Genomic DNA, 27,628 nt, shown 5'->3' on the forward strand with positions numbered 1-27,628 from the left:
AGCTCTGGCTCCTCAAATATTGGGACTGGCTGGGTTCACTTCAACCCACTGGGCTTTCTGCTAAGCTTTCAGCGATTCCTGAATTTTTTGTAGCTTCCAAACTACTGTCAGCAGTTTCTGTTTGCTCAGTCTTTTTGCTCTGAATGGTGCATATTCCCTTGCCTCCTGAGCCACCCTCCTTTCCACGTGTTTCTTTGAGCCCAGGAAGGAAAGTTTCCACACACCCAGAAGCCTGACTTTCAGTGCTGCCTCCATCACAGCTCAGTGATGGCATTTCAACAGTGCCACCTTTGCTCTCCTCCACTTGCAGAAGGATCTCAGACGCAGGAGAAATGCCCTGCATTTCTAGAACTGGCATGACCACTTCTGTAGTGTCACTATTTGAGGACTGCAATCCAAGCTGCGGCATAGCTATTTGAGAAATCCGTGTGCAAAATTTATCTTCCCGACTACCAGGAGTCAATGTAACAAAATCAGTAATCTCTGTTTCATCCACTGTTTTTTCAATGCTGAGCTTCTTAAGTTTACTGGACTCCAGCCTAATGGATGCAATAGTTTCTAGTTTTGAGACTTCTTCCGTACTCTCATTTAAAAGTCCTGCTGTAAGAATGCTGAAGCATTCATGTTTTACCTTAGTATCTCCCAAACTGAAATCAGTGCTTTTGAACTCAAGCTCTGCTTTCTGGGAGGGAATCTCATTGTGTTTCACATCTTCTGATGTCAAAGAAACTTTCTTGTTACCCACGGGAACATTTGCCGAGAGACTTTCAGATTGCTCGGTGTTCAATCCTGAGTGAGTGGTATTCAGATGAAAGTCAGTGGCTGCTGAGGTTCTTACAGCCTCATGCTTTGTTTCTGGGGAGTGGACAGCTTCTTCTGAAAAATGCTCCTTTTGGAAATCTGCTGATAAAGCAACTACTGACTCTTGGACAAGATGAGAGCGAGCCCTAGAAAAGCCTGCAGTCCCTACTTCTTTTGCATCTCTCTTGGCAAAACCATTATCTAACGTCGCATCAGAACCGGTGTGCCCTAATGATTTTTTTTCAACTTCAACTACTAATTCTACACTGGATCTGAGTTCAACAATGTTCGTAGAGCAGGCGTTGACTAACCATGCAACTTCCTGCCTTTGGGTTTGGTTATCTAATACTGCATGGCCTGAAGGTTCAGGTCGAACTTTTTCTTGAGCTTCTAATATGCAACTTCTAGTTTCTGTGTTGTTGAGAGAGGTGTCTGGCTGTACCTCCGTGAATTCTGAAGCACTAACTTCATTAAAACCAGTTTTTATTTCTAAATTTTGAGTATTTGACAGATTCCAAGCACTTTCAGAACAAGAACGGGTTGTGAGGACCTGTTCTTCTCCATTAATAGTTCTGGAAGTGTCCCATTCACCAGGACTTCTTGTCAATTCTGAAATCTTAATTTGGGTTTCTGAAATTTCAGGACCTTCACCAAGGACTCCTTCCAAAGCTACACTTTTCAGTTTTACATCTTTTAAGGAAGCATCAATAGAATTCTGCTCTGTCATTACAGCTACTAAAGCTTTTTCTTTTGAAATGTTTTGAGAATCACAGAGCAAGTCTGGGCTATCGATTTCTGACTGAGTTCTACAGTTAACACTTGATTTTTCCTCTACCAAATGGGAATTTCCCAAATTTTGATTTTCATTCTGTGTTTCAGGTAACAAAGTCTTTGGGTATAAGCTAAGCTCAGGCTTTAGCGCTTTTATGTCCCAATCTTTCATCTCTGCACCTTTCTCCAAGGTACCAGGAACATTTGTGTTAGTAACCACAGTTTTATTTGCATCTTCCTGTCCAACTTTCTCTTGGACCTCTGTTTTCTGTAGATCACAGAATTTCTGACTGCCTACCTGCTCTCTACTTCCTCTATCTACAAGTTCAGTTTCTGCAGGCATCTGGATACCAGAAGCAGTTTTTGTTTCTGGCAATTCTGTGACCAACATTTCTGATAGCTGAGGATGAAGTGATTTCTTCTTCATTTCAGCCTGATTCTCACCAAGAACGCAACTCCTCGTTATTTGATTATTACACTGTGAGGAATCTTCTTTCAATTTAGTCCGAACATCTGTTGAAAGAGGAGTCTGAAATTTTTTAGCTACATCTTTCTGAATACCATTTTCAATGTCAGGGCTCATCTCAGTATGAAGTGTTAAAGTGTCTTGAATATCAGTTTTCTGCACTTCTGAGCTTCTCTCAGCTGAGTGGACTTGGCTAACTTCAGTAGCCACATTCTGAGAATCCTCTTTCAAGGAGGATGAGCTATTATTTGTTCTAGGGTTTGCAGATAAGTCTGAAGGTTTTGTTAGGTTAGAGTTTTCTCCGTTTGGAAGTGCAGAACTTGCAAGCTTGCCATCAGCTGAACCCTTTCCACCACTACTATAGAAAATATCATAGAGATCTTTAGCATTGGCTGTGGCCAAGCAAGAGTTGCGTTTCTCTACCTTTTTTGCCTGTTCACTGAAAGCAGTTGAAGGTGGTGGTGGAGGGGGTCTCACAGGCATTGCCAGCATTGTCTGTTCACTTTCAGACACACCAGGAGCTACTTCATCTGCAAGCATGACAGCAGCCTGCTGGACTGCTGGTGGAGGAGGGAGTGGAGGTGGTATATCAGAAGTCTGAGAAGACTCACTTTTCTCTGCTGCTTTCAAATCCTCTTCTGCCCCTTTTAAAATTACTTCTTCACCTCCAAAAGCTTTTGAGATGATATCCGGAGGCAGTAGAAGATCTGCATTGGTTTCTTTCACCACAGGCAGTGGTTTGGTGGTAGCTCCAGAGGATTTTATGGATAAAAAGGTGTTCAAAGGTGCTGGTTTGCTAACTGTTGCAGTTGTAGACTTCCTGAAAATCATGGTGGGGACCGGCAGATTCGGTAGAATTTTTGCTGGTATTGTCGTGGAAACAACTGGTGTCCACGGGCTAGTGTGTGGAATAACAGTTTTCCCAGACAGCTTGATTTCAATGGGCTTGACATGGGGTTTCCCAGACTGACACTTGTTCTCCTCTTTGTTTCCTTCTGTACTCTCCTCCTTTGGAATAGCTCCTCCTGGGGTTTTATCCTCTCTCTCAGTCTTTTTCCAGCTGAATTTCCCAAAGGAAGTCTGGTTTGGTGATTCCTTTTTAGACTCCTCTTTCTTTTCTTCTTTTTTCTCCTCCTTATCTTCCTTCTTCAGCTTAAGCTTGATACCCATTTTTCGCCCAGACGAATCTATTTTGCCTTGAGTTTCACTACTCCCTTCTCCAAGCTCTGGAATGCTCTTTGCTTCCTCTTTCTTTATTATTTTTGGTTTCTTCTCATCCTTTTCTTCTTTCTGTTTCTCGACTAGTTTCCGTTTCAGCTCGCTCTGCCGCCTGCGCTCTGTTTCCAGAACTACAGCCAATCCAGCTTGACGGTCTAGATTTCTCCTCTCTTCATAGAGTGGGTTTTCATCTATATATTTCTGTGGACATAAATGGCACAATTTTAGCTACTGTGTCAATGAAAAATAAATAAATAAATAAAGCTTTGTAACAGGTTTGACTTGTTCGGTAACTGCCATCTCAACACTAAGAGAGCAGAGAACTTCTTCCTACCAAGAAACTGAGATGCTACAAACGCCACATTTCTGTAATGTAATGTGAATTGAGTGATAGCTTGCAGCAGTGCTGTCACTTTACAGAAGCATTTGAAAATCAACATTGGGACTTAAAACACTGTTTCAACCTCATGCATATGAAAGGTTAGTCTCTATGTAGCGGGAAGTTCTGCGTTTTAGTTCAATAGAAGGTAGTGTAGATAACCAAATACATATACTCCAAGGAGTCAAATGTCGTTCTTCAGGAAAGGAAGACAGAACAAGTAGAAGCTAACACAAGGAATGACTCACTCCTGGTACACCAGTTACCAACCTTATATTTCTCATTGTGGGGATGACTTTTCACATGCTGCTCTGCTGAGATCTGATCTCCAAAAAATTCATGACAGAGCTGGCAATAATATCCAGTGATGGGAATCAGAAACTCAGAGCCTGAAAAGGCCGAAGAAAATGATCAGAGAAACAAAACGTAATAAATGCCAAGCTCTTAACAAAGCCAGATAAAAATATCAAAGAATAACAGCAAAACCTCCAGCAATGTTCCTTCTGGAACAGTTAATGCTGCTCTCCTTACACTTACAGTATGGGAAACACTACTACCAGAAGCAAACATGTAGAGTGAAGAAGCTTGATTACTATGATTCAAAAATTTATTTTAGTGCTCTCCATCATATTAAGGCTATCCCCTATTCAAGTAGGTTAATATTTCCTATAGTCTTAATCTATTTTCCATCTTTGTGGTATAGTCTGCTCAAATACTAAACACTGGTTTACAAAAAGAACCCAAGTATTTTCACTGAAGTTCAGCAAGACTGCATCCTTGTGCTTACAGAATCAGCTGCAGTTACCTAACATGCTGCAAATTCTCCTTTAGCGAGCACTACTAGAAGTATGTAACAGATTAATAAATTGAGATTGATCACTGGCAGGCCTATTTAGACATTCAGATTTTAATATTAATTTTCAAAGCACTTACAGTCCCTTCTATATTGCTTTCTCAGACTCTCTGTATCCACGCTCTACCAAGTATTCATCAGTGATTTTTCAGGGACACCTCTACTAAAAATGCATTGAACAGAAGAGTCTGTTGCAAGACTGTGTGGAGTACTGCACAAGATCTGCCCAAACACAGCAAGCTCTTGCGGTTATGTTCTGAATTCTAGTATGTTAGCAAAAATCACTTCAGAATACCCTGGAGAAAGAAAAAGTCACCTGGTATTCAAAATAAAAAACTGAATTCTAAAAAGAGAAGAAGGAACCATGCTGTTTTCCTACACTCTTGCTTCATGACCTTTTCCACAAGAACAACCAGGAAATTACATCATTTGCCTTTTACCTCATAATAGAGTATCTATATGTGTTCCTATAACAAGATAAAGTGTTGAAATTCTTTTCTCTGAGCAACTGGAACCTGCTGGAGGGCAAAGGGAGATGACACCCAAGTTAAAAAAAAATTAACGTACCTTTGGCAGGAACAGTTATCTTATCAATGCGTTTTATGGAGTCTTGTTTGGTCTCACTCTGGGTCTTCGAAGCCCAAGGTCTGTTGTAAGGATCCAGGGTCTATTTGCACAGTGACAGAGGTATACAGGCTCATATATTACACTAGCAAGGCAAGTACACTTGACTTTTTCCTTCTTAACATCCTTTCAGAACACTGAACATTAAAATCAACGTGCAAATATTTATAGGAACTATGTTTTCCTTTCTTTCCCCTCCCATTTTGCAATTAATAATGAGAAAATAACCTGTGAAAAGGGTAAAATGTAAATGATAGCAAAGAACAGGTAAACATATAACACACAAATATCAAATGCTAGCTCCCAAGCAAACTGAACACAGGCCCCATTTACACTAGTCAGAACACACTGGTAGCTGTGCAAACTGCTTAAGTCCAACATTAGGGAAAAAATTTTGATAAGCAACTTCTTGGGTTCATTATTACTTCAGGTTCTCTTGTAAAATGTAGTTCTGTGATGTATGTTTTGGTGTGAATATTTATAGCAATATGAAATGCACTTAGTGAAGGAAGCCTGCAACATACCTGTCTGTGTTTCTTATTATGCATGTGTGTGAAAAAGTCAAACATGGTCCCGCAGATGGTATTGCAGTCTTTGCACCAGTGGTTCCCTGCATCGTAATATTCATAAATATTGGCCAACTGGAAAGGATGTTTGGCAGACTGTGAAGAGGGTTCTGCTGGCTTCGGGCTTCTACCTCTGGATTTTTCATTTGTAGTTTTTGATTCCTAAATTGAACAAAAGGAAACACTTCTCTAAGACAAGGCAGGATAGACATAATGCTCTAGAACTCAGAACCTGCCTCCAGCAGAAGCCACACACACGAAAAAAAAAATAATATATCACCTGCTTTTCAGCGCCCAGGCTAATTCCACTGTTTCAGAGAGCTGGTATTGCCGACTAAGACGCTGCGTGGCTGCAGTGAAGAGCTTCCAATAAGGCTCCCAGATGTAATGGCTGCATGGTTGTAGGTAATCAAGGAACCAAATGAATAAATTCCCTATGGCATGCACCCTTCCCACTTTATGGGCTTCACATAAAGATCTGAATAGTTCCAATTTACCATACTAGCCAAACAGTGCCCAGAAGACCTAAAATGGTTCCCGAAGAAGCATTCAAAAGTTACTGTAAAAGTAGCGTGGATGAAAGCAGAATGAAAAAGGAAGTAAGAATTAGTTGACTAAAAGTATTTAACTGAATCAGCTTTATCAGATTATTTGAGAGTTCCTGAATTCTCCAGAAGACTTGTTGCTTAGCAATAATAGAAAGCTGGTGTTCTGTTAATTACCTAAGTATATAAGGTGAAGCATCTTGTGATTTAAGCATGTGATATTTGCACTTATATTGATTTGTACAGAAAGATGCCATACAGTGATACACAGTCATTTCAGGACTCTAGCCAAAATTAATACTAAACTAACACTGCAGACTAGCAAAACAAGTAATCCCTGAAACAGATCATGAATGAGCCCTGCTAATTGAGATTACAATAGTACTAGATGTATTTTGAGTTTTGAGTTACATTTTCAATGACTGAAAGCCCATTATCTTATAATTTCTAATCCGCATGGCAGTCTGGAAAGAATAGCATGTTAACTTAGCAGACCCAAGTTGGTTGCATGATTTCCAAGTTATTCACTACCAGTGTTGAACAAATTTACTTAAGCAGATTCAAAATTGTTAAATAACATCTGCCTTACTTGAAATTCCTTTTGATAAACAGGGATAGATTCTCTCCTATTAACACCACCCCACACAACATACATTGTAAATCAAACAATGAAGAGGCACCCAGGTCACTATGCACCCCACAGATACCCATATCCCAATACAATCTAGTTCTTGGTAGCAGAGTAGGAAGTGACCCAGTGAATATTTGCATATATTCTGTCTGCAAGAACATAGCAAAGCTGACATTCTCTTAAACAATGAGAAGATCAACTTATGATCTGCAGGAAATGCATGGAAGGGTGTTCATGAGATCTGAGAAGCGTCATTGTTTATGTTATTTACAGACATTTACATATATCCTATAATAATACTATCTCAATCATAACTTTAAAAAGACAATGCTTCTCACATAGCTAGGTGACAGCCAACTCTTAACCCCAGTTTGTGCTTAACCCCAACTCAAATATGCCTTTATAATTTGCTGCTCTTTAGAGCCCAGAAGGGATGATCTGTCTAGTACAAAGCTAGCTTCACCTCTGCACTATGTAACTACAACACATAGACACAGGTTCAGCAGCAAGGGACCACAAGGTAGCCTGCAAATAAGTAGAAGGCCGTATGTTTTTGCCCTTAAGTTGGCAGAGTCAAGCGATCTCAAGTGTCAAAAGGCCTGCACCATCTTTCTTTTCATTAAAAGAAGTTAATTATCAGAATTACAAGATGAATCTCCAAGACTAAAGGCATTGTTCTATGTGTCTACAGATATCTGAAAATATTAAATGTTCCTGGCCAGAACTCAGAATTTTCCATGTTAAAATAAGGAACTAAGAAAAGGGGATCAAGTGCTTATGGGTTTGGACAATACAAACAATGGAAGTTAAAATAATGAAAAATATATTCACACATGCCATATGTCAAGAAAACAAAGCAACATAACAATGTAATGTAGGATTTAACAGACATTGTTGCCAACTGTTGCCTAGTTTTACAATGTGGTGACTGAAGCAAATGATTTGTAAACATAAGTGGTGGATACTAAACTTCAGTGATGTTTAGAGAAACAACAAAAACAAAACACAAAAGCAAGCCTTAAAGTGAAAGACATCTAATGAGTTCTCTGAACCAGACCAGGGTGAAGAATAAGGAAAAAATTACAGGATATGTAGATTTGAGTGACCGTGCAGGAAATACCTCTTACCCTACTGACACTTTCTTCTCCGCAAAAAATGTACAGTAACATCTACACAAAAAGCATCTACCATCTCCCATCAGCTATGTCGGTTACATATTTGAATAAACATCTGAAAAGCAGGATAATTAACCTCTTGAATACATGCATAAACTTTCAGATGTTACTGTCATACACTACATCCAAAGTAAAAACTATCTTCTGGGATGCAATAAGCCTATTTGGTATATTCAGCTCTCAGTAGCACAGACCACGTCAGAGAGACCATACTGATGCATACTGAGATTTCTTAAGAGAGAACATGTAGCATGTAAATAATAATCATGTTAAGCTGACAATCATATGTAAGTCTTACAATTTGTTAATATCATCACCCAGTGAGAAGACAAATGTGCTCCAAACTTGCAGAGAGCTTTGCTGCTCCAAACATTCTTCCTTGACAGGCCATGCCAGAAATGTTGTAGAGAAAAAAAGCCTGTCCTCCTGGTATGGCATTGATACCAAACACGTACAAACACTCATGATACTGTTCAATCCAACCAACACCTCAGCAAAACCAAGATAAAAAACAGTAAGTGATACCAAACTGCACAAACCCTGAGGGAAATTATAAACACTGATACATTGACTCTCACCTGCATGCACCACCAAAACCAGCATATGAGATGTGATAACAAGTGATATCAAATGATCCTCTAGTAAATGTTTGGGAGCAGCTGTCTCCCCAGTGCCCTCTTAGTGGGAAAATCATTAGTATACAAGCCAGAAGACTTTACCTTGTTGGAGGAAGATGTTTTCTCCAGAGTTTTTACATTTTCTGACTTGCTGTTCTTTTCTGAGGAATCTCTGGTTTCCACAGATGGTTTCCGGGGTTTTTCAAATATGTTAATCCCCAGGATTTGTGCTACTTTGTCAAGCTCAGACTGCTTCTTGTCAGCTGCATCAGATTCTTTATGCAGCTCTGAAATCTCCTTCATAATATTCTCTTGTAGTCTGTTCACCTCAACCAACAGGGGGTCTTTGTGTCCATCCTTCTCACGACGTTTTTTCCTCAACATCTCTCCTGAGTCAATCAAGGATGTAGAAGAGTTGGAAATGCAACAGGAAAATTGTCTTAAGATCTGTACAACTATTCCAGCAATAAGTAAAATACTAATATAAAATATTATAAATGAATCTTCACTAGGAAGTTGTAAAGATGGAAGTGACCCTCAGATACAGCATCACTAAATCTGCATGATCCACCTCTGTAAGCATTGCCTTAATACACACCCCTAAGAGAGGCACCATAATCCTCAAGAGAGAGAATCAGTTTAATAATGACTATTTCCCCGTGTGACCAAACAAACAAAAGTTAATCGTACATTCTAACCTGAAAGTATCATTTTCCAAAGGTGAGGGAAATTAGTATTTACTTGGACCAAACAAAAGTTTTAAAAACAAAAAATTAGGTCTGTCTAGAGAGGACTCTTCCTTCTCCAAATAAGATTCATGAAAAATTGAAAGGCACAATGACATGTCTTCAGCTACTATTTCTCACTTCTTCTAAAGAGGCACTAAAATGCACAAAGTGCAATTAATTTAACTTATTGAGCTGCCGAAGAAGATGCAAGAGCAACTGCTTGCTTCAGTGTAACAGCCAAATTTTGACGTAATTAATTTTAATATAGAAATTAGGTCACTGCTTTCCCAAGAGTTCTGCATTACCCAGAGTACGAAAATATTAATTTTAAACTATAGACTATTATTATTATGGTCTTCACTTCTCCTAGGAGGTACTAGGACTTGTGACACAGCCCAGTGGGAAAAAAAAGCAGGGGGGCATGCACTGTACCTTGCTGTTTACGAAGTCTATCCAATTCAGTCTTGAGATAGTAAAGTTTCTTCTGCCGTGCTTCTCGTTCATTCTTCAGTTTTTCTCTCTCTTCTATCACCTAAACAGATTGGAAGGGGACTGGATTTTCTTCTCTTCCCAACACAAGTTGATCAGTCTTGCAAGGATGACAGCAAGACCCGAGTTTGCCAGTCACAGAACATTGCTCACTATTCTCAAAATGTTCTTGAGTATTGTAACACAACAAATACACCTCTTCCTCTGCATCTGCAGGTAACTATATCATGTGCTTATGCTTCAACCCTATATGAAGGAGATTTTTTTCTTTTGGGTAGTGTATTCCCCAAAATTGCTTTGTCTGTTGCACCATTTCCCAAGGCACTTAGGCTCAGCTGACTATCTTCTACAGGGGTAAGCAAGGTCAATGCTAAATGGCTCTTCAAAACTCATGCAGTATCTCTACAGCATGTTCCATTACTGACAAAAGACTTCACAACCCTTCACCTTGCCTCCTGCTTTGACACTGGTCAATTTTAGCTATTATTTAGGCTTCTGCTTCAATATGCTCATAACTGCATCACCAAATATATTTTGCAGGCATTAACTGTCCAAAATGAAACACCTGGATGAAGTTTGTTTCTTGCTCAGTAAGGTAAACTCTGGCATGAGGAGCTCACAAATCTGCTTTTCCCAGATTTTCGTTGATTTTTTTTCATTGATTTCCCTTATTTCCTTCTCATAGAAGGAAACCAGGCAATATGCTAAAACGAAACCTGAAAAGTTCTTTCCATTTCCTTCCCAACTTCATTTTCGAAGAGACAAATCCCAATTTTTTTTTACGTTCACAATGCTCTTAAAGCTTACTACTGACTCCTCCCTTGAACAAACAACAACTGACCCAAGGCCTTGTCTTCCCTAGAGAATCACTACTACTATGGCAATGTAGATTTTGGCAGGATCCCTAGATCCTGCCTGGAGTAAGCCCTGGAAGGAGTTCTACCAACACAGTTAGGACATGTCCTAAATGCTGCAAGTTTTTTGGGGTTTTGTGGGGTTTTTTTTTAATCACCAAAACACCATTCCCTCATTCTAGGTTTTCTGCCAGCATAGGGGCATCAACTGGAGCATGCAAGTTTTTATACTCCAAGCCATCCCAGCAAAAAAATGGTGGACTAAGCCCAAGCCAAAGATGTCTGTACTGCAGACAAAGCCCTAGAAGTTGTGGCAAGATGCACAGGTGAGCTACCAGGGTACGTCATGGCAGGAGAAAATCATACACCTTCAGCCAACAGAGCTCTTCCAGAAGTGCCAAGTTTCATTAACAACAAATTTTCAACTGTGGTAGCTGAAGAAATTATTATCCTACAAGCAGTGAAAGCTCACTTATCTGCTGATGTCACACTTTGTGTAAGTACTCCTCTTTATGTCACTTCAAAGAAAAAGCAGAGAGGTTATCTCAGAACAAAAATTTAAAGTTACTTCTTTTGAGCCTCTCTTGGATTTAATGGTCCACCTTCCCATGGCCTGGATTTGTTCTGAGGAGCGTGATATAACTGAGTAGGCAAAAAGCTTCCAGTCTCTGCCATGTGCAGCTCTTCTACTAGCAGATCTACCAACACAATGTATCATTAGCACAGCGACACTGAAAGAATGTCTCTAACGCAGATATGCATATGTAAATGAAACATTAGATATGAGCCGGCAATGTGTGCTTGCAGCTCAGAAAGCAAATTGTATCCTGGGCTGCAGAAAAACCATGGCCAGTAGATCACGGGATGTGATTCTCTGCCTCTATTCTGTTCTCCTGACACCCCACATGGAGCACTGCATCCCGCTCTGGGGCCCCCAGCACAAGACAGACATGGACCTGTTGGAGCCATGAAAATGACTGGAGGCTTGGGACACCTCTCCTATGAAGAAAGGCTGAGAGAGTTGGGGTTGCTCAGTCTGGAGAAGAGAAGGGTCTGGAGAGACCTTATCGCAGCCTTTCAATGTATAAAGGGGGCTTACAAGAAAGACAGAGAAAGACTTTTTACCAAGGCCTGTAGTGACAGGACAAGGAGGAACAGTTTTAAGCTAAATGAGGGTAGATTTAAATTGGACATAAGGAAGAAATTTTTTACAGTAAGGGTGGTGAGACACTGAACAGGCTGCCCAGAGAAACTGTGGATGCCCTATCCGTGGCAGTGTTCAAGGCCAGGCTGGACAGGGCTTTGAGCAACCTGGGTTACATGCCCTTATTTTAACAACAACGACCGAATGGACAACTTTCAGGAATTTTCTAGTCCTTTGACAATTATATAACTACAGTTTCCTATTTTAAAATATATTATTCCCCACTAGTCTCTAATTATCATACAAACCAAGGTAACTAAAATAGGAACACATTAACACGCATAACCTAAACTGTTGTCAGAAGCACCAAGTAAAAGAACAGTTTCCCTTAAGTTTTTCTGATTTTGTGATTCTTTTAAGGGATAATTAATACAAATGTAGAGGGAAAATTCTATGCAACTGTGAATTATGACATCCTTTAGAAGGTATTGAAGAATGTCTAATATATGTATAACCATGGTATTATTGTACCATGTACCACATTCAGATGGAGCGTCCTGTGTTTCAGTTTGTGCCCACCGCCTCTTGTCCTGCCACTGGACACCACTGAAAAAAAACCCGCTCCATCTTATTTATACTGTCTCTTCAGGTATTTTTATATATAGATATCTTCAGGTATTTCTGTATCTAAAGCTAAGCAGAATAAAGCCAAGCTGCAGCCACCACCTGTTTCTTCTGTAAAATTTTGGCTGGCCCCAAGGACTTCAACTTTGTGCTTGATTTCATCTGTCCAGCCATAACCTACGGGTGTACAACTTAAAGGGATTTTAAACGCATTTTTTAAAATTGTCAGAGTAATATAGGCAAATGCCTATAAACCCTTGACAAAAGCAAATTTAGTCCAACTGCTTTTAAACTGGAGCCACTGAGAGTTGGGGTTGCTCAGTCTGGAGAAGAGAAGGGTCTGGAGAGACCTTATCGCAGCCTTTCAATGTATAAAGGGGGCTTACAAGAAAGACAGAGAAAGACTTTTTACCAAGGCCTGTAGTGACAGGACAAGGAGGAACAGTTTTAAGCTAAATGAGGGTAGATTTAAATTGGACATAAGGAAGAAATTTTTTACAGTAAGGGTGGTGAGACACTGAACAGGCTGCCCAGAGAAACTGTGGATGCCCTATCCGTGGCAGTGTTCAAGGCCAGGCTGGACAGGGCTTTGAGCAACCTGGGTTACATGCCCTTATTTTAACAACAACGACCGAATGGACAACTTTCAGGAATTTTCTAGTCCTTTGACAATTATATAACTACAGTTTCCTATTTTAAAATATATTATTCCCCACTAGTCTCTAATTATCATACAAACCAAGGTAACTAAAATAGGAACACATTAACACGCATAACCTAAACTGTTGTCAGAAGCACCAAGTAAAAGAACAGTTTCCCTTAAGTTTTTCTGATTTTGTGATTCTTTTAAGGGATAATTAATACAAATGTAGAGGGAAAATTCTATGCAACTGTGAATTATGACATCCTTTAGAAGGTATTGAAGAATGTCTAATATATGTATAACCATGGTATTATTGTACCATGTACCACATTCAGATGGAGCGTCCTGTGTTTCAGTTTGTGCCCACCGCCTCTTGTCCTGCCACTGGACACCACTGAAAAAAAACCCGCTCCATCTTATTTATACTGTCTCTTCAGGTATTTTTATATATAGATATCTTCAGGTATTTCTGTATCTAAAGCTAAGCAGAATAAAGCCAAGCTGCAGCCACCACCTGTTTCTTCTGTAAAATTTTGGCTGGCCCCAAGGACTTCAACTTTGTGCTTGATTTCATCTGTCCAGCCATAACCTACGGGTGTACAACTTAAAGGGATTTTAAACGCATTTTTTAAAATTGTCAGAGTAATATAGGCAAATGCCTATAAACCCTTGACAAAAGCAAATTTAGTCCAACTGCTTTTAAACTGGAGCCACTCAGGAAAAAAAAAGCCGCACCTGAAGAGGAAAAGCTTCTACCCCACCAATAGAGCAGTCCAACATATTTTGATGTATCAGAATAGAAAACATACCTTCTGCTTTTGAGCTGCCCGATTTTTTTCATCTGACATCTTTTCTGTGGTATTTTTGAGAGGGTGCGAAGACAGACGAAGGGGCATTTTGGAATGAGCAGGAGTGGTAGGGACATGAACGAGCACAGAACCATCTCTTTTTAAATCAGGGACATCCTTTCCCATAGAGACTGTCTCAATCACCCGGAGGTTGGGACGTGTGGGGTTTGCTGTCATGGCCATAGTAAGAAGACCATGAGCTTCTGGCAGTGTAGGATTAGGCTGCTGAGCAGGGGGGTACATGGTCCAGCCAGGGGCTGCATACGCCATATAGTGTCCATATGCATCATATCCTGGAGGAGCCATTGTGGGAGGTGGATAGTTTTGGGGCATTTGAGTGGCAGTGAACTGGGAATAGTTGGGAATTTGGTATTGGGAAACAGAAGTAGGTGTAGGCGGCAAACTAGCAGGAGCTGATGGAACTGAGGGAATAAGAGAGACAGAAGGAAGAGGCTGTTCTGCTGCACATGGAGGTATATCCTGTCCCACTGGCTTGTTCTTAGTATATTCTGATTTCTGAAGAGAGGACGCATCTTTAGACTGCTGGAAAGAGACTGGAGGTGATGCTGAGCACTGCTGGCCTGACTCGGGAGAACGAGTGTCACTACGGCTGCGACGCAAGTCCCAAGGGTCCAATCTGCGAGGATCTGAAGAGCGACGATCAGGAGAACGAGATGCCAACTTTTTGCCATGAAGGCGTTCCTGGGTACGAACAGCCAGTTTTCCAATTTCAGCAACACCAATGTCAAGTCCAATGGTTTTGAGTAAGTCATGGATCTTTGCATACTCAGCATTAGACTCTTCTAAAGGATCCAGCTTGACAGCTGGAGCAGGAGAAGGAGATGGGCTCACTTTCTGGCTTATTATCTCATTGCCACAACTCACTGGGGGCTTCTGAATGGGGAGAGATTCAGTTTTGGTGTCTTCTTCCTCATCACCATAAAGAAATTTTTCTTCATCCTCGATGTCAGGAAAACTACGCCTCCTCTTCTCCTGAGCACTGACAGAATCAGCCATCATGCCCAGAATCCGGGAGAAACCACTGCCATCCTGACTGGCCCTCTCGTGAGGCAGCAGGAAGTCAGTATGGCGATCAGCAGGCTCTGACTTAGGTTCTATCTTTTCCTTGTGACTTAAGAAGCTTCCAAACTTCTCTTCAAATGTGAAAGCGTCTTTGGGAGCCCCAGAAAGTGGGCTCCACTCATATAAACCATCACGCAACTCCTTGTTTGCAGACTCCACAACAGAGTCTTTGTTAAACCGTTTGAGAAAGTTCTCCACTTCAGAGGCAAAAGGAGCTGTGTTGTTGCTCTGGGGCAAAGATGAATGACTAGAAAGAAGAGGAAGATCCTTGCTGGGAGCTGGACTGCTTGAAAAGCCCTCAGACTGAAAGAGAAAGAAGTTACTATTTACTACAGCACCTTTTGAGGCGACTATGCACCTCACAGAACAAATAAAGGAACACGTTAACTTCTCCTTGAGTTCACAGCTGAAGAAAAGAGTTAGAAAAGACAATATACAGTTGAAAGTGAACACAGAAGATTACAGAACAAGTTGCCTAATGATTCTGGAACGTCATGTCCAGCAATGAATGCTTATCTCAGAGAATACACAAAATCACAACTATATTTCATTAATTTTTTGCAAGCATAAGAACTGAAAGTTTTAAATTGAAACCACATAACTTAATTTTGGCTACACTTTGAATTTAATCACAGACAAACAGGATTTCAACACCTTAAGACAGATAAAAACAACTGCACTGGGGTTATTCCCAGTCGCTTTTTCAGATATGTACAATTAATGCCATGTTAAATAGGATTTCCAATATACAATGGGATCCTCAGTATTGGAGCACCTCCTGAGATAAACATGTCACTGTCAAACAAACACTGATCAGAACAACGGGCAGATCAGAAGTGACGTGTTAAAACATGAGAAAAGGAAAGTCAATTTATCACAGTGTTTGCAGCTGCTTATCTTTCCATTGCTCTAATTTTCAGACTCAATTGGTATAGCTTGGGTACAAACTAAGTAGGGTTGATCCCAGCCTACAGTCCCAAGCGAAAAATAAGGAAACTCAAAGATGTTTTCAATCAGAAGTACTGAGGATGCATTAGGCAGATTGCTCTAAATCTATAAAGAAACAAGAAAGAGGCACTGTGACAGGCAGAGAACTTCGATCAATGTCCTGACTGCCTGTGGTACAGAAAGCTCAGCTTTTCTATAAAAGCAGGCCCACATCTCAGCATCCTCGGCTGAATTTCAGCCAGGATATTTTATTCTGCCTCAGATTTTATATATGTGATTCTTCATTAAATACCTTCACGGTTTGAAGTTTCTAATGCAATCATAACTTGTATAGGCCTACAAAAAGATACCCATCCTCTCAAAGACAGGAAAATGTAAAGATTTGGCTTTTTTATTCTGGAAAGCATACTAACATTTTCTATCATGAAGTGACTGCTTTGGAAAGTAGAAACATATAGACAGACAGACAGATCAAACCTGAATAGGAGACTCTACTTCCATCTCCACTCGTTTCTTCAAAATAGATTTTTTGGGCATGGATGGGATTTCCTCAGGCCTGTACGTATACCGAGGCTCAGAAGTCTGTAGTGTGTTAGCCAAGCCGGGGATCACATAACCACTGCCTGAAACATCATGATTCAAGTTTCTACTACGCTCTTCTTCTTCTCTTTTCCTCCTTGCACGGTCAAGCTCTCGGAATTCTTCATTCAGGTATGACGGGCTCGGGCTTCTACTGCGGCTGCGGCTTCGTCTGCGATAGTTTCGTGTTCCTGATGAGAAACCTTGATGCTCTCCACTCACACCATGCATCTTCTCATCCTTTTCGTACCGTGGACGCTTTATTTCTCGTCCCCTCTCTTCTGGCCTCGATGGGTAGGCAGATTTCCTGAGTTTGTCACCATCTCTGTCAGATCCACGAGGCAGCTCTTCTCGACGACCATAATGTGGACTATAATCTGAACGATGGAGGAAAACATCTCGGTTGCGGTAGTCTTCATCATGTCTCATGATGAAGGGACTTGAAGGTTGATCTTCATGCGATGGATATCTATCAAGGCCTCGAGGACATGAGAGGCCTCTAGTGAAGATCGGACCATCAGCCATATCATCCCTGTGTAAGAGAAGCACAGAATAAACATAAGTACTTGAGTCAGTAAATCAAGTCTTACTCCTACTCAAGAGTAAGAAATTTCCAAATGGGTTTCAGAATAACATCTCCATCACTAAACAGAAACAACATTTTATGTACTTAAAGGGCAGAGGAGAGAGGGAGACTTATTTTTAATGGTACTGTACATGCCTGCTAGGAAATCACCTGCAAACACAGTGACATGAACAACTCAACTCATACTGCAGAAGGAGAGCCTTGAAAAATTGATAGGATGGATTTATTTCTGTGAAGGAGAAAGACTACATGTTCCAAAAAAAACTTACTATCATATTTCAGACCACAGTCCCTTTCCTCACCTCTCCCAGCAAGATGCCAAGGTCACATTTCATATGAATTATTTAAGGTGTAATTCTGGCAAATGCAACCAGATCCTCTTTTTATTTTCAGCTGTGGGCAAGGACCACAAATTCTAGCAACATTTTCTGTTGCAACAGATCTGTAGACAGGACTGTCACTAATCACATGAACTGCTATACCCAAAAAGAAGCACTTTTTTGGTAAGATATCCATGAACCAGGGATAGTAAATGTAATAGTATCATTCCTTTGTGCCAGACCCTGCACTATTACACACAGTGAACATGCAACTGGCAAAACCCCAGAATAACTAGCTTGGAGTATCTTCTTTTGGACTGATTCCTACACAGCCCTCCAATTAGGAGTAGTGTTTTAACTAAGGCCTTTTTACTCACCCCTAAAAACTTTTCTGGGACTGTTCTTTAGATCAGGCAGAAAGAAACCAAACCACTTTAAAATTACCAGTTGCTTTTTACTCACAGGTATTTAAAAAATCTACAAAGATCCTCCAAGAATGGGAAGCAATTGTGCTCCTTAAGTGAAATCAGTGGGATAGAAAACCCAGAGAAGGGACAAATCAAGTCATGCCAGATGACATCTTAAAAAAAATTTGCAGATAAATTACAGCCCCAGTGTTTAAAGTCACCAGACTAAAGAAGAACAGACATAAATGGACAAGGTATTTTTCTTGAGTATTTTCATAGTTCACACATGCATATCTAAGAACAAAACCAACACAAAACTCCACTTTATCTCTAACCTGCATCACTGCAAAGCATTTCATACATTATTAGATGATTTATCAGTCCAACATATCTTATAAGGCAAATATGGCATACATTAGTACCCACAGTATTAGATGGTATCTTTCCAGTTTCCAGCAAACTACACACCCTCCAAAAGCATGCAAATATCTAAAAAGTAGCTAGAGTTAAATTTGCTGCTCACGGCCTATATAAAGGTATGTCTATCCCCAGTGTCGCCGTTTCCGAGAGCCTGCTAAACCAAGCTGCATGAACACACCTGGTGGAGTAACAGATGTATTTCACCATACACTGTCTGCTGATTTTTGTGCAAATAATTTACATGCATGCTTGCCAGGTGTCGCCTACAATTCAAATGCTCTGACTGCAGTGACAAAGCAAAAGGAATATTTAATTATACTTTGGAAAGAAAAGAACAGCAAACCTACTATATTTACAACTAGAAAGATGTTCCAAATACACTCTGAACAGCTAAGATGCAAATTTCAAACCCAAAGATTAAATACAGGTGTGAGGAAAAGGATTACCTGCCTTACAGAAACTGTGATTCTTTGAAATACGGTTTCTGTAAATACATACAGAGCTATGTCCCTCTTAACTCGTTTCTGTGCTTTTAGCCAGCAATGTCCACTACAGGCTATTGCATCCCTGACAGAGGATACAAGGTGGTCCTACTGTGACCATCCCAGTTCCTTCACCAGGACAAAATCCATGAATTACTGGAATTTGCATTTTCAGAGAAGGAGAACAGACCACAGACTATATAGACATGATGCCTCGGAGAACTATAACTAGTGTAAGGTAAGTTTACTTTCTGGCATATTTATTCACATACAGAGAAACAGAAATAAATAATAGTATTCTTGTAAAGGGAAATAAATTATTGGCAGGATATTGTATTATACTTAGAAAATAATAGAAAGAATAGCTGATAAATAGATATAGTCCGGTAGATTTAATTAATAGAATGCAGGTGTTTACAAGACAATACTGATAGGTCCATGCCAAAACCGCTCATTTGTCCCCTGTATAGCCCCTACCATGGCTGGTTTAAAACCCAGTCAAGTTAAATCAATAGATAATCAGTCTTAAGTATTAAGTTTAAGACATAACAAAGATAGGAGGTAAGTGATTAATATAGAGAAAGCAATTTAGAAAGGGTAAAACATTCAACATTAGACATAGGTTAAGCACATGTTAATAAAACATCCTGAGTTTTTCTTAGAAGACTGAAGGTGAAGAATGATAAGAAAGATAAGCGACTGTGATGACCAAGACTGCATCAGTGAACAGCAACTTCAGAAAAGGAACTGAAACAGAACGATAAGAATAAGCTGAAGCTGGAAAATTGATGGATTGGTTGGATGAAATACTAAGAAATGAGACTTTGTGGAAAAACATCAAGATCTTTTGTGTTACATAATACTATGAAGGACTATATATAGAAGGTCTGTATTGTAAGTTTTTGCCACTCACTGAGGTGATGGCCCAACTCTGAGTTGTTAATAAAGCAAACTCTAGCTAGAGATACCCACAGTCTGGTGAAATTCTTCAACATTCTGCTGTCAGCAACCAACAGGACTCCACCTTAACACAGAGTCTTTGAATAGGAAGACAGATGAGCTGTTCACTCAAGCCAACTGTCACTCTTGATATTATGCCAAAAAAAAATGCTATTTCAGAGCACAGCTTAACACAGACCAAGTCTCTGCAGTGATATGGTCTAATCTTTTGGATTAACCTCAGCTGAAAGAATTGGTGGGATGCTCCGTATAGCTTATGCCAGCCCACATAGTAGTAGGATGTCTTAAAAATACTGACAAAGGGAAAGATGGAAGACAGAGAGAGTGATAACATATATTCTTCACTGATTCTGAGATTCAGATCAAACACTGAGATTCTGGAAGACAAAAAAAACCTAATCTGTTGAAGTAGAAGACTGAAGCTGCTTAGATGACCTCGAAGTCACAGGCCAGCAGCATTCAGTATGCTTACTTAGACATGTGCAGGAGGCCAGCTGCCCTAGAAACTCAGGGCAAGTTCTTACAGATGTTTTAGGATGAACCTGCACGTGGACACACACCTTGAGAAATTCTCCTGGGCATCCTGAAAATCCACTGCTACAGAAGAATCCAAAAGCATCCCTGATTTCTATCCTTTAGTATTTTATTTCCTATATAGGCTAATGAACCTCTCTACTATCCCAAGGCCCTGCAAATTACAGAGAACAATTTGTAAAAGTGAGTGCTTGAAAACTCTGAGTAGTTAGCAAAAGTACCTGAGAATAACTAAATTCAGAATTATTTGCTTCAATTACTTCAATGTTTGAAGAGACATCTTCAGAAAACTCTCTATTATTTTTTTTTTTAATGAGAATGAGAACATACCACATGCCAAGTAAGAATGTGATATGCCCAGTATTAAACCCAATGACGATTCATAATAAGGGCTACTTTAAAGACCGATGATATATATAGAGTCAGTGACCCAGTACCAGGGCAGTCACTCAGAGGGGAAAAAAAATAGGTGACAAAAAAATACATTATAAACAATGTCCTTAACTGAATACAAAGTGTCTTTTAAAAACAACCAAAATGCCTAAACAGCGAAGAAATTTGCAATTCAGAAGCAGTACCTAGAAAATTTAGGAAAAGCTAAGGGATGTCTATGTTGTCATGCATTTTAAGCTTCTGGACAGTAGGCACCACAAGCGCAGCCAGCACAAACAGATTGAACCAAAAAAAAAAAGTAACCACATGGAGTTCTTGCATACCTACACTACAAATATATGGGAAGTCACTTAAAAATTGAGGTCTACAAGGTGTCAATTTCTCTTACTCTCATTTTGATTCATCTGTCACTTTTACACCTTCTTAGGAGTCTATCCTGATCATTTTTTTTCATCTATGGGTCCTGTAACAGAGATAAAGTGAATGTTCTTTGTCATTTTTACTCTTATGTTAAATTCCACTGTACCTCATGTTACTTCTAACTACGCATCATAACCACAAAACAGGTTAAATATAAAACCTCACAGGAGAAAAGGAAGCAATGGGACAAACACACCTCCCCGCCCCACGTGCTTTTAATTTGCCAGAGCAGTGCCAATTCTCCTGCATACCATTTCCTGCTCCTTCCAAACACTGTACTCTCCCTGGGCATATGCACTCATTTCATTCAGAAGACTGCACACTGCACAGGGAATTTACAAATCAAACACTAATCCCAGGAGAACTGAGGTAAAGGCATAAAAGTGACAGTACTGAAAACTAAACTCTCATTTGGTTTTACGCACCTGCTGAAACTTAACATTACACTTGAGAAAGACAGGAAATTCACTTACTCTGCTCACTTCCCTCTTTTTTTCTCTCTCCTTTTTACCTTTTCTTTTTTTTTTTTTAAGTTGGGGATATTTGCATCAAAAATGGAAGTTATGGTGCTTTTTTTGTGCTGGATGCTTATCCCTGACCTGAAACAGCAATTGTATGCTTTGAGGCACAAACTATGCCATCTTCAACTTTGCAATTCAAGACAAAGAGAACAATTTTATTTGCACAAAGTCTTCTGATTTTACTTCTTTTGCCAGATTATACCTGTTCGCCTACTGAAGGCAAAGATTTCCAAACAGTATCTATTAATATTTATACTTCACTGTTCACAGCAGTATTTTTAACATAAAAGATGTCTCTTCATTAACTATATTTCTCTCCAATTCCAATCAAGGGACCCTAAGAATTCTAACACTTATTTTATCATGAGACTATCTGACTACGTTCACTTCTCTTCTGCAGGGTTTTTAAAGTCAAAATAATACATTTTCTTCAGGCTACATTAGAGCTTTCTTCTGGACTATTCTCAAAAATCAGGGAAGTAGATTATTCCTCACAATAAATGAGGAAGTTGAAGCTTTAACACTATCCATAAACAACCTTCCTTGCAGTCATGACCACGTAGTTTGGTAAGAAACAGAAGGTGGCTGAAGCTGTGAAATGTCAAAAGAAGCAGCTCCCTCCTGCAATATACTCTGGGCACTTTTAGTTTATATGGGTTTTAGAAGCAGTTGACAAAAATGAGAGAAGAAATAACTGTTTACAGTTACTATGAACACAGGCAGCGACTTTTGTTCAGGAATCCCCTGCACCATGACTTGTTGGAGGCTGGGGGAGTATTCCAGGGAAGCATCCCTACAATCCTAGGCATTCACTGGGCTAATCAGATGTTTGGTCTCACCGAGTACAGCCATTTCCACATTCTTACTGTTTCACACACTTGAATCCCCGCCTGCGGAGGACCATACCTGTCACTCAGGTTATCAATTGGTGAGCCCAGTCTATCAGGCAGCCTCCTTCGCTCTGGTGTGCCAATGCAATACCGGTCATTACCAACAGTAATCCGCAAACTCTGTTCCAGTGAAGACTCAGAGCGGAGACTCGGTGAACGTCTCTGTAAATTGAAGAAAGAGTGCAAGCCCATCAATCAGAGAATGTTAATCTCACCTACAGAAAGGCAAATTACTCTGCTCTGCTTAACATATGAGACTTGGGGTGGATGGATCAATTAAAAAAATCAAACTAGAAGAACAATTGTTCCAAATATTTAAATTTGTCTTTAGTTACTGAAGAAAGGGGAGAATACTGACTGCATTTCATTTCTCATCCCAGCTGACATTAACAAGCTCTATATTTACATTATCTAGAAGGGAAATTTTCAACTCAAAAATACATTTCATAAAGTACTGTTTTGGAAGGTGGAAAAACAGAGAGAAGTTCAAGAAATCCCAGATTTGCTGCCGTCCTCCTTTCTTTGTAGAGGAGAAGCAGCTAAACAAACACTGCATAAAAAACAGTGCCAGGAATTTCTTAATAAAAGTGTCTGGATTTCTGGCCCTTTCCAACTTTAGTAACAGCATGAACCAAAGTATAAACCAGTGTAAACAAAGACCTTCCTAGCAGTGATGTTTTCAACAGTCTTCCTCACCTCATGCTGCCTTCAGCAGATTAGTGCAACATTAATAGTAAAAACACCAGTGACTACAGCAACACCTTCTGCAGTAGAATTCCCATTATCACTATTTGCTATTGGTAGAGCTAAACCAGACCTAAGTAAAGTTGCCTTTGAAAAAAACTACAGCAGAGAAGGCCTGAGCTAACTGCCTCTGCACAGACCTTCCTTTGGACACACACCCAATACAGAAAATGTCATTACTCATAAGTTGTGCTTAACTAGTTATGCCTCACACCACTCTAGAATATGGCCCTAGAATACAGGAATGATCAAAGTATGGGGAAACAGATAAGACTGCCTGAAGACAGAGATACTTGATTTGCTTTTTTAAACCAACACGGTTTAGATTCTGCTTAACAGGAAGCAATGAACCAGCTTCAGTTCTGCCAAACCAGTCATGCACTGCATATTGCTTTCACTGCTGAAATCCGCAGTAGCAAGCAGCAGGTGCACTGTGTTGTCTGCATCCACCCGGAGAAGATGCAGCAGATTCACCTCCATCCTCCAAGAGAACCAAAAGAGTACATAACAAGAAAGCAAAATAATTCCCTCACAAATTTGCCTGAACAAAATATACTTGCAGTACCAAACTACACTAGAATCCATTGTGCACATAACCTTATCCTAAGGTAACATATTAGTGATTTCTATTTTGCTCTGTTAATCTGAATCCCCGCATTTATCAGAACACATTTCAATTACTTTTTAAGGCCAACTGCGTTGTATAGCACAATATGATCCTGCAACAGCGTGGCTGAGATACAATATATACAAGGTGCATGTGTCTCATGCAAACACATTCTGAAGGCTCACATGTGCCCAGTATAACACTGAATTTTGAGGGCTGCCTCAAGAAGTGATTATCTTGAAGGGCATCTTCTTGCCATCAACACTGTTTGCAAGTTGGGCACATACATGAGAACCATCTCTAGGAACTGGAGACAGCGAAGTGCTGATTACATTTCAGAACAAACTTCTGAGCAAAGGAAAGAAATAGTTTACATTTAGAAAGTTTGGGATGTTAGGATTGCCTATGACTACCATACAGATTGCCCAGAGACAGCAATTATGGTGGTACACATTTGAACTTTGCAATTTTTTTTTTTTTTTCAGTTTGAGAAATTTCAGTTTTAACAGCTTTTTCATTTGGAGCACTGAACACCACCACTAGTCATTCCTACCTACGTACTGCACTGTATTTTCTTCCCTTCCTGTTCCAGCACCTAAACCATAGTTATCATTGCCATATTATTGCACACGTTGCATACGAGCTCTTCATTTTTTCTTTCTCTTTGACCCAAGATACTCCAGTCCTCTAATTTCAGCCGATTTTCTTACAAGAAAGCAAACAAGCTGAGAGAAACTATGAAAAAAACAAGCACGCAGGTCAGCAGGGACAAATAAAAGCAGCATGTGTCAGCCTTGCAAGAATAAAGTCTGCCAAAATCTCTCACTGTACAGCCCTGACCTTCCTCTCCTCCATTACATTTTTCAATATTTGCCCCAAACCTTTACCTTTACTCCATGCTCTTCCAATTCCCACAAAGTTTTCACCAGCTACTAAGAAACTAACACCATCTATACTTACAATGTCCAATACACAGCTCCACTGGCAGTCAGCATCCCAGTTATGCATGAGAAAATGGGCAATGATGCTGATAACCTGGGAATGCATGCACTCCATCTCACCCCCTCCCCCCAAAATAACCCAAATAACTCCCAGAATCAAAAAAGGGAATAAGGAATCTCTAAGGCTGCTCTTCCACACTCTAATTCATATGAAGAGTAGAGATAGTAACTTAGAGCTTGTACTCAAAACTTTTCTGCATTTCAAGCCCATGCCCTTACCCCATCAGTCTTCATTCCACATCCTACATCTTCTACCCTTACACATATGCTCCCCTCTTCCAAGTCCTCCCTCCTTGTTGCAGCTTAAATTCCTCTTCCTCAGACTTCTGTCTGAATTCATGTCCTTTCAATGACAGCTCCAAAATGCCTCTTACTAACATATTTGTGTAACTCCACATTTTTCCACACTTCGTATCCTTAAACTTCTGGAGAGGGCGTCTTCAGTCATACAAATCTGAAAACTTTATTAAAACTTTACCCAATCATCTAAACAAACATACCTGCTGTCTGCTTTGTTTTGATCACACTGAGTTCCACTGTTTGGAAAACATCAGCACAATCCCAGCTTTTATCTTTCTCTAATTAAAGCTAATTTTGTAAATGGTACTTCTAAAAAGTAAAATCAACCTGTATGTGTGTTTTATACTTTATAACGTCACTATTAAAGAAGTGGTGGTGTTGGTCAAACACCTTTTGGTGGACAAAAACTTCCATGAAAAAATGTACACAATATACACTCTAAGAATTACTTACACTGGTCTTTAGCATAGGCAAGAGACGGCACAATACAAGTTAAGGAGTTACATTTAATTGTCTCAAGATCCTTCTTATTGTGAGAGCTGCTTCCCAGAGAACGGTTTTCCTTAAATGCAGTAATATTCTTGTAAATACACAAAAAATCTATTTGGCTCAGCAGTTCAACACTAGCTAACTTGCTACAGTTCTAGGATTAATAATTTTTCAATCCTTCTCTGAAATTAGAATAGGCAAGAAAAACATCAAGAATCTGCAACAATCTTCTGAGATGACTGCTGTAGCTTGAGCCAGAAGGGTGCAAAATAACACTGGAAAAATAGCATTTGTCAAGAATAATGTTTGTGTAAAGTGGGGGGGTTTGGTGGTGCTTTTTTTTCACCCTAAAAGGGGAATGGAAGGCTTCCAGTCAAAAACTCCTATTTCAAATTTCTCCAAGTCTGAACCACCAACACATTCAACATTGAAAGTTTTGTTACAGCTTGTTTGGCACAGGTTCATAGCCTATCATGCATACAGTGAAATGGCAGACTGAGTGATGGTGAAGTCAGTTTAAGAAAGTTCTGCTCCTGTATCCCAGTTTGTCATCCCATCAGTTGTGACCATGCAACTGTCCATCAAGCCACAACACAAACTGACATGAATCAGATTTAAAATTATCTCCTTCAAAAAAATTACTTATTTTCAACCTGGGTCTTACTAGCAATGGAATTTGCAGAGCTACCCCACAACTTACAGCACCGACAGAACAGTGAAATACAGCCTAAAAACAAATGGCCAGAGGCAAGCTTCTCAGCCTGGCTTGGCTTAACTTTCAAATACAACATCATCTTCCCATAGCTTCAGGACAGCTCACCTTTAAATAACAAATAGCACCAATAGCTGAATTCTAACTCCACTACAATCACCTGTGATCTCTTCTATGGCTACAGCTCCAAAGAAATCCAGTAAGAACCTGTATGCCATCAGAAAGGGCAATCCCCATTCTCTTTTGGGATCACATCATGCAACGAATCATAGCAGACAATACATTTTTGTTAGACTGACTTTCAGCTGCATTGTTTTCTCAAATCATTTCACCCTGCAACTTCACAAATGCAAGTGTGAGCACAAGGGAGGGGGCAGAATATACAGCAGAGCGAGAGAAAAAAGTGAGCGCACCATTCTTTTTATTGTACATGTGCTGGATTGAGTGACCATGGAACCGTAACTTAAAATATCCTAATATGAAAATCTCTTCTTTCAGCACAATACAACTACACAGTGAACGTACTACATACCGTGGGTAACCGTTAGCAGATGAGACAATCACTGAACCAAGAAGTAACAAGAGAAAACTTAAGCGAGCAAATGCCACTTGCTCAAAAAAAAGTACAATGATACACTTTGGTTTAGTACGAAGGCATCTGCGTCCAAGATGGTATCACTTCAGCTGCCAAATCAGAGTTTCACACACCCAAATCAGATTTTGCCAAGACTGAGTTGAGAAGACTGGAACACCTTGTGCACAGCTCCAACTACAAAGCAATCCCTATCAGAGAATACCTCTCAAAGATATAAATCTGTAAGAGTCTCCTTTGTACGCCCATGACAGCCGGAAGAACTCAGACAACATACTCATTCAACATCCTATTTAAAAAGTTATCTTCCCATAAATTAAACGATATTTATACAATAACACAAACCAGTGTTAAATGGAGGAAAGTGACTAGTTACATGCTTTTGCCTTAGCAAAAGATAGCATCATCTTTGAGCTTTATTTAAAATTATTCTAGCCGGTAAGACAGAAATAAAAATGTAATGGAAAATAAAGGAAAAACATTACTTAAAATAGAAATCAATTATTTTATTTTTTTTTCCCCATTTGGCTCTCTAAGGAACAGCGGGGAAATAGCCCTTCTCCCTCCGCACCGGGAGAGCCCAGGGCCGGTGCAATTTTGCAAGGACCCCGCCGCGCCAACTTTTGGGGCCCTGGCCCCGCTGCCCCTTGCTCCCGCCCTTCCG

General features: G+C 39.9%; 1 protein-coding gene across 1 annotated transcript; it reads right to left on the reverse strand.

Annotated features, from left to right (window-relative positions):
• Positions 1-40: 40 nt before the first annotated feature.
• On the reverse strand, positions 41-22,675 carry ZNF318 (zinc finger protein 318). The gene is made up of 9 exons (XM_010284449.1): positions 22,536-22,675; positions 16,485-17,118; positions 13,938-15,362; positions 9,807-9,906; positions 8,749-9,035; positions 5,637-5,840; positions 5,056-5,155; positions 3,906-4,024; positions 41-3,457 (listed from the first exon to the last, which is right to left on the reverse strand). The coding sequence occupies exons 2-9, from the start codon at positions 17,109-17,111 to the stop codon at positions 41-43; spliced, it is 6,279 nt and encodes a 2,092-aa protein (XP_010282751.1). The 5' UTR covers positions 17,112-17,118; positions 22,536-22,675.
• Between the last annotated feature and the right edge of the window lie 4,953 nt (positions 22,676-27,628).

The sequence above is a fragment of the Phaethon lepturus genome, unplaced genomic scaffold, assembly GCF_000687285.1.
Source record: "Phaethon lepturus isolate BGI_N335 unplaced genomic scaffold, ASM68728v1 scaffold8243, whole genome shotgun sequence".
Lineage (NCBI taxonomy): Eukaryota > Metazoa > Chordata > Aves > Phaethontiformes > Phaethontidae > Phaethon > Phaethon lepturus.

Coding starts and splice junctions, on each gene's coding strand:
- ZNF318 (XM_010284449.1), bottom strand. CDS start 17,111: ATGGCTGATGGTCCGATCTTCACTAGAGGCCTCTCATGTCCTCGAGGC. Junction 15,363..16,484: donor AAGTAGAGTCTCCTATTCAG/GTTTGATCTGTC, acceptor TTTCTCTTTCAG/TCTGAGGGCTTTTCAAGCAG. Junction 3,458..3,905: donor CCCACAATGAGAAATATAAG/GTTGGTAACTGG, acceptor TTATGTCCACAG/AAATATATAGATGAAAACCC.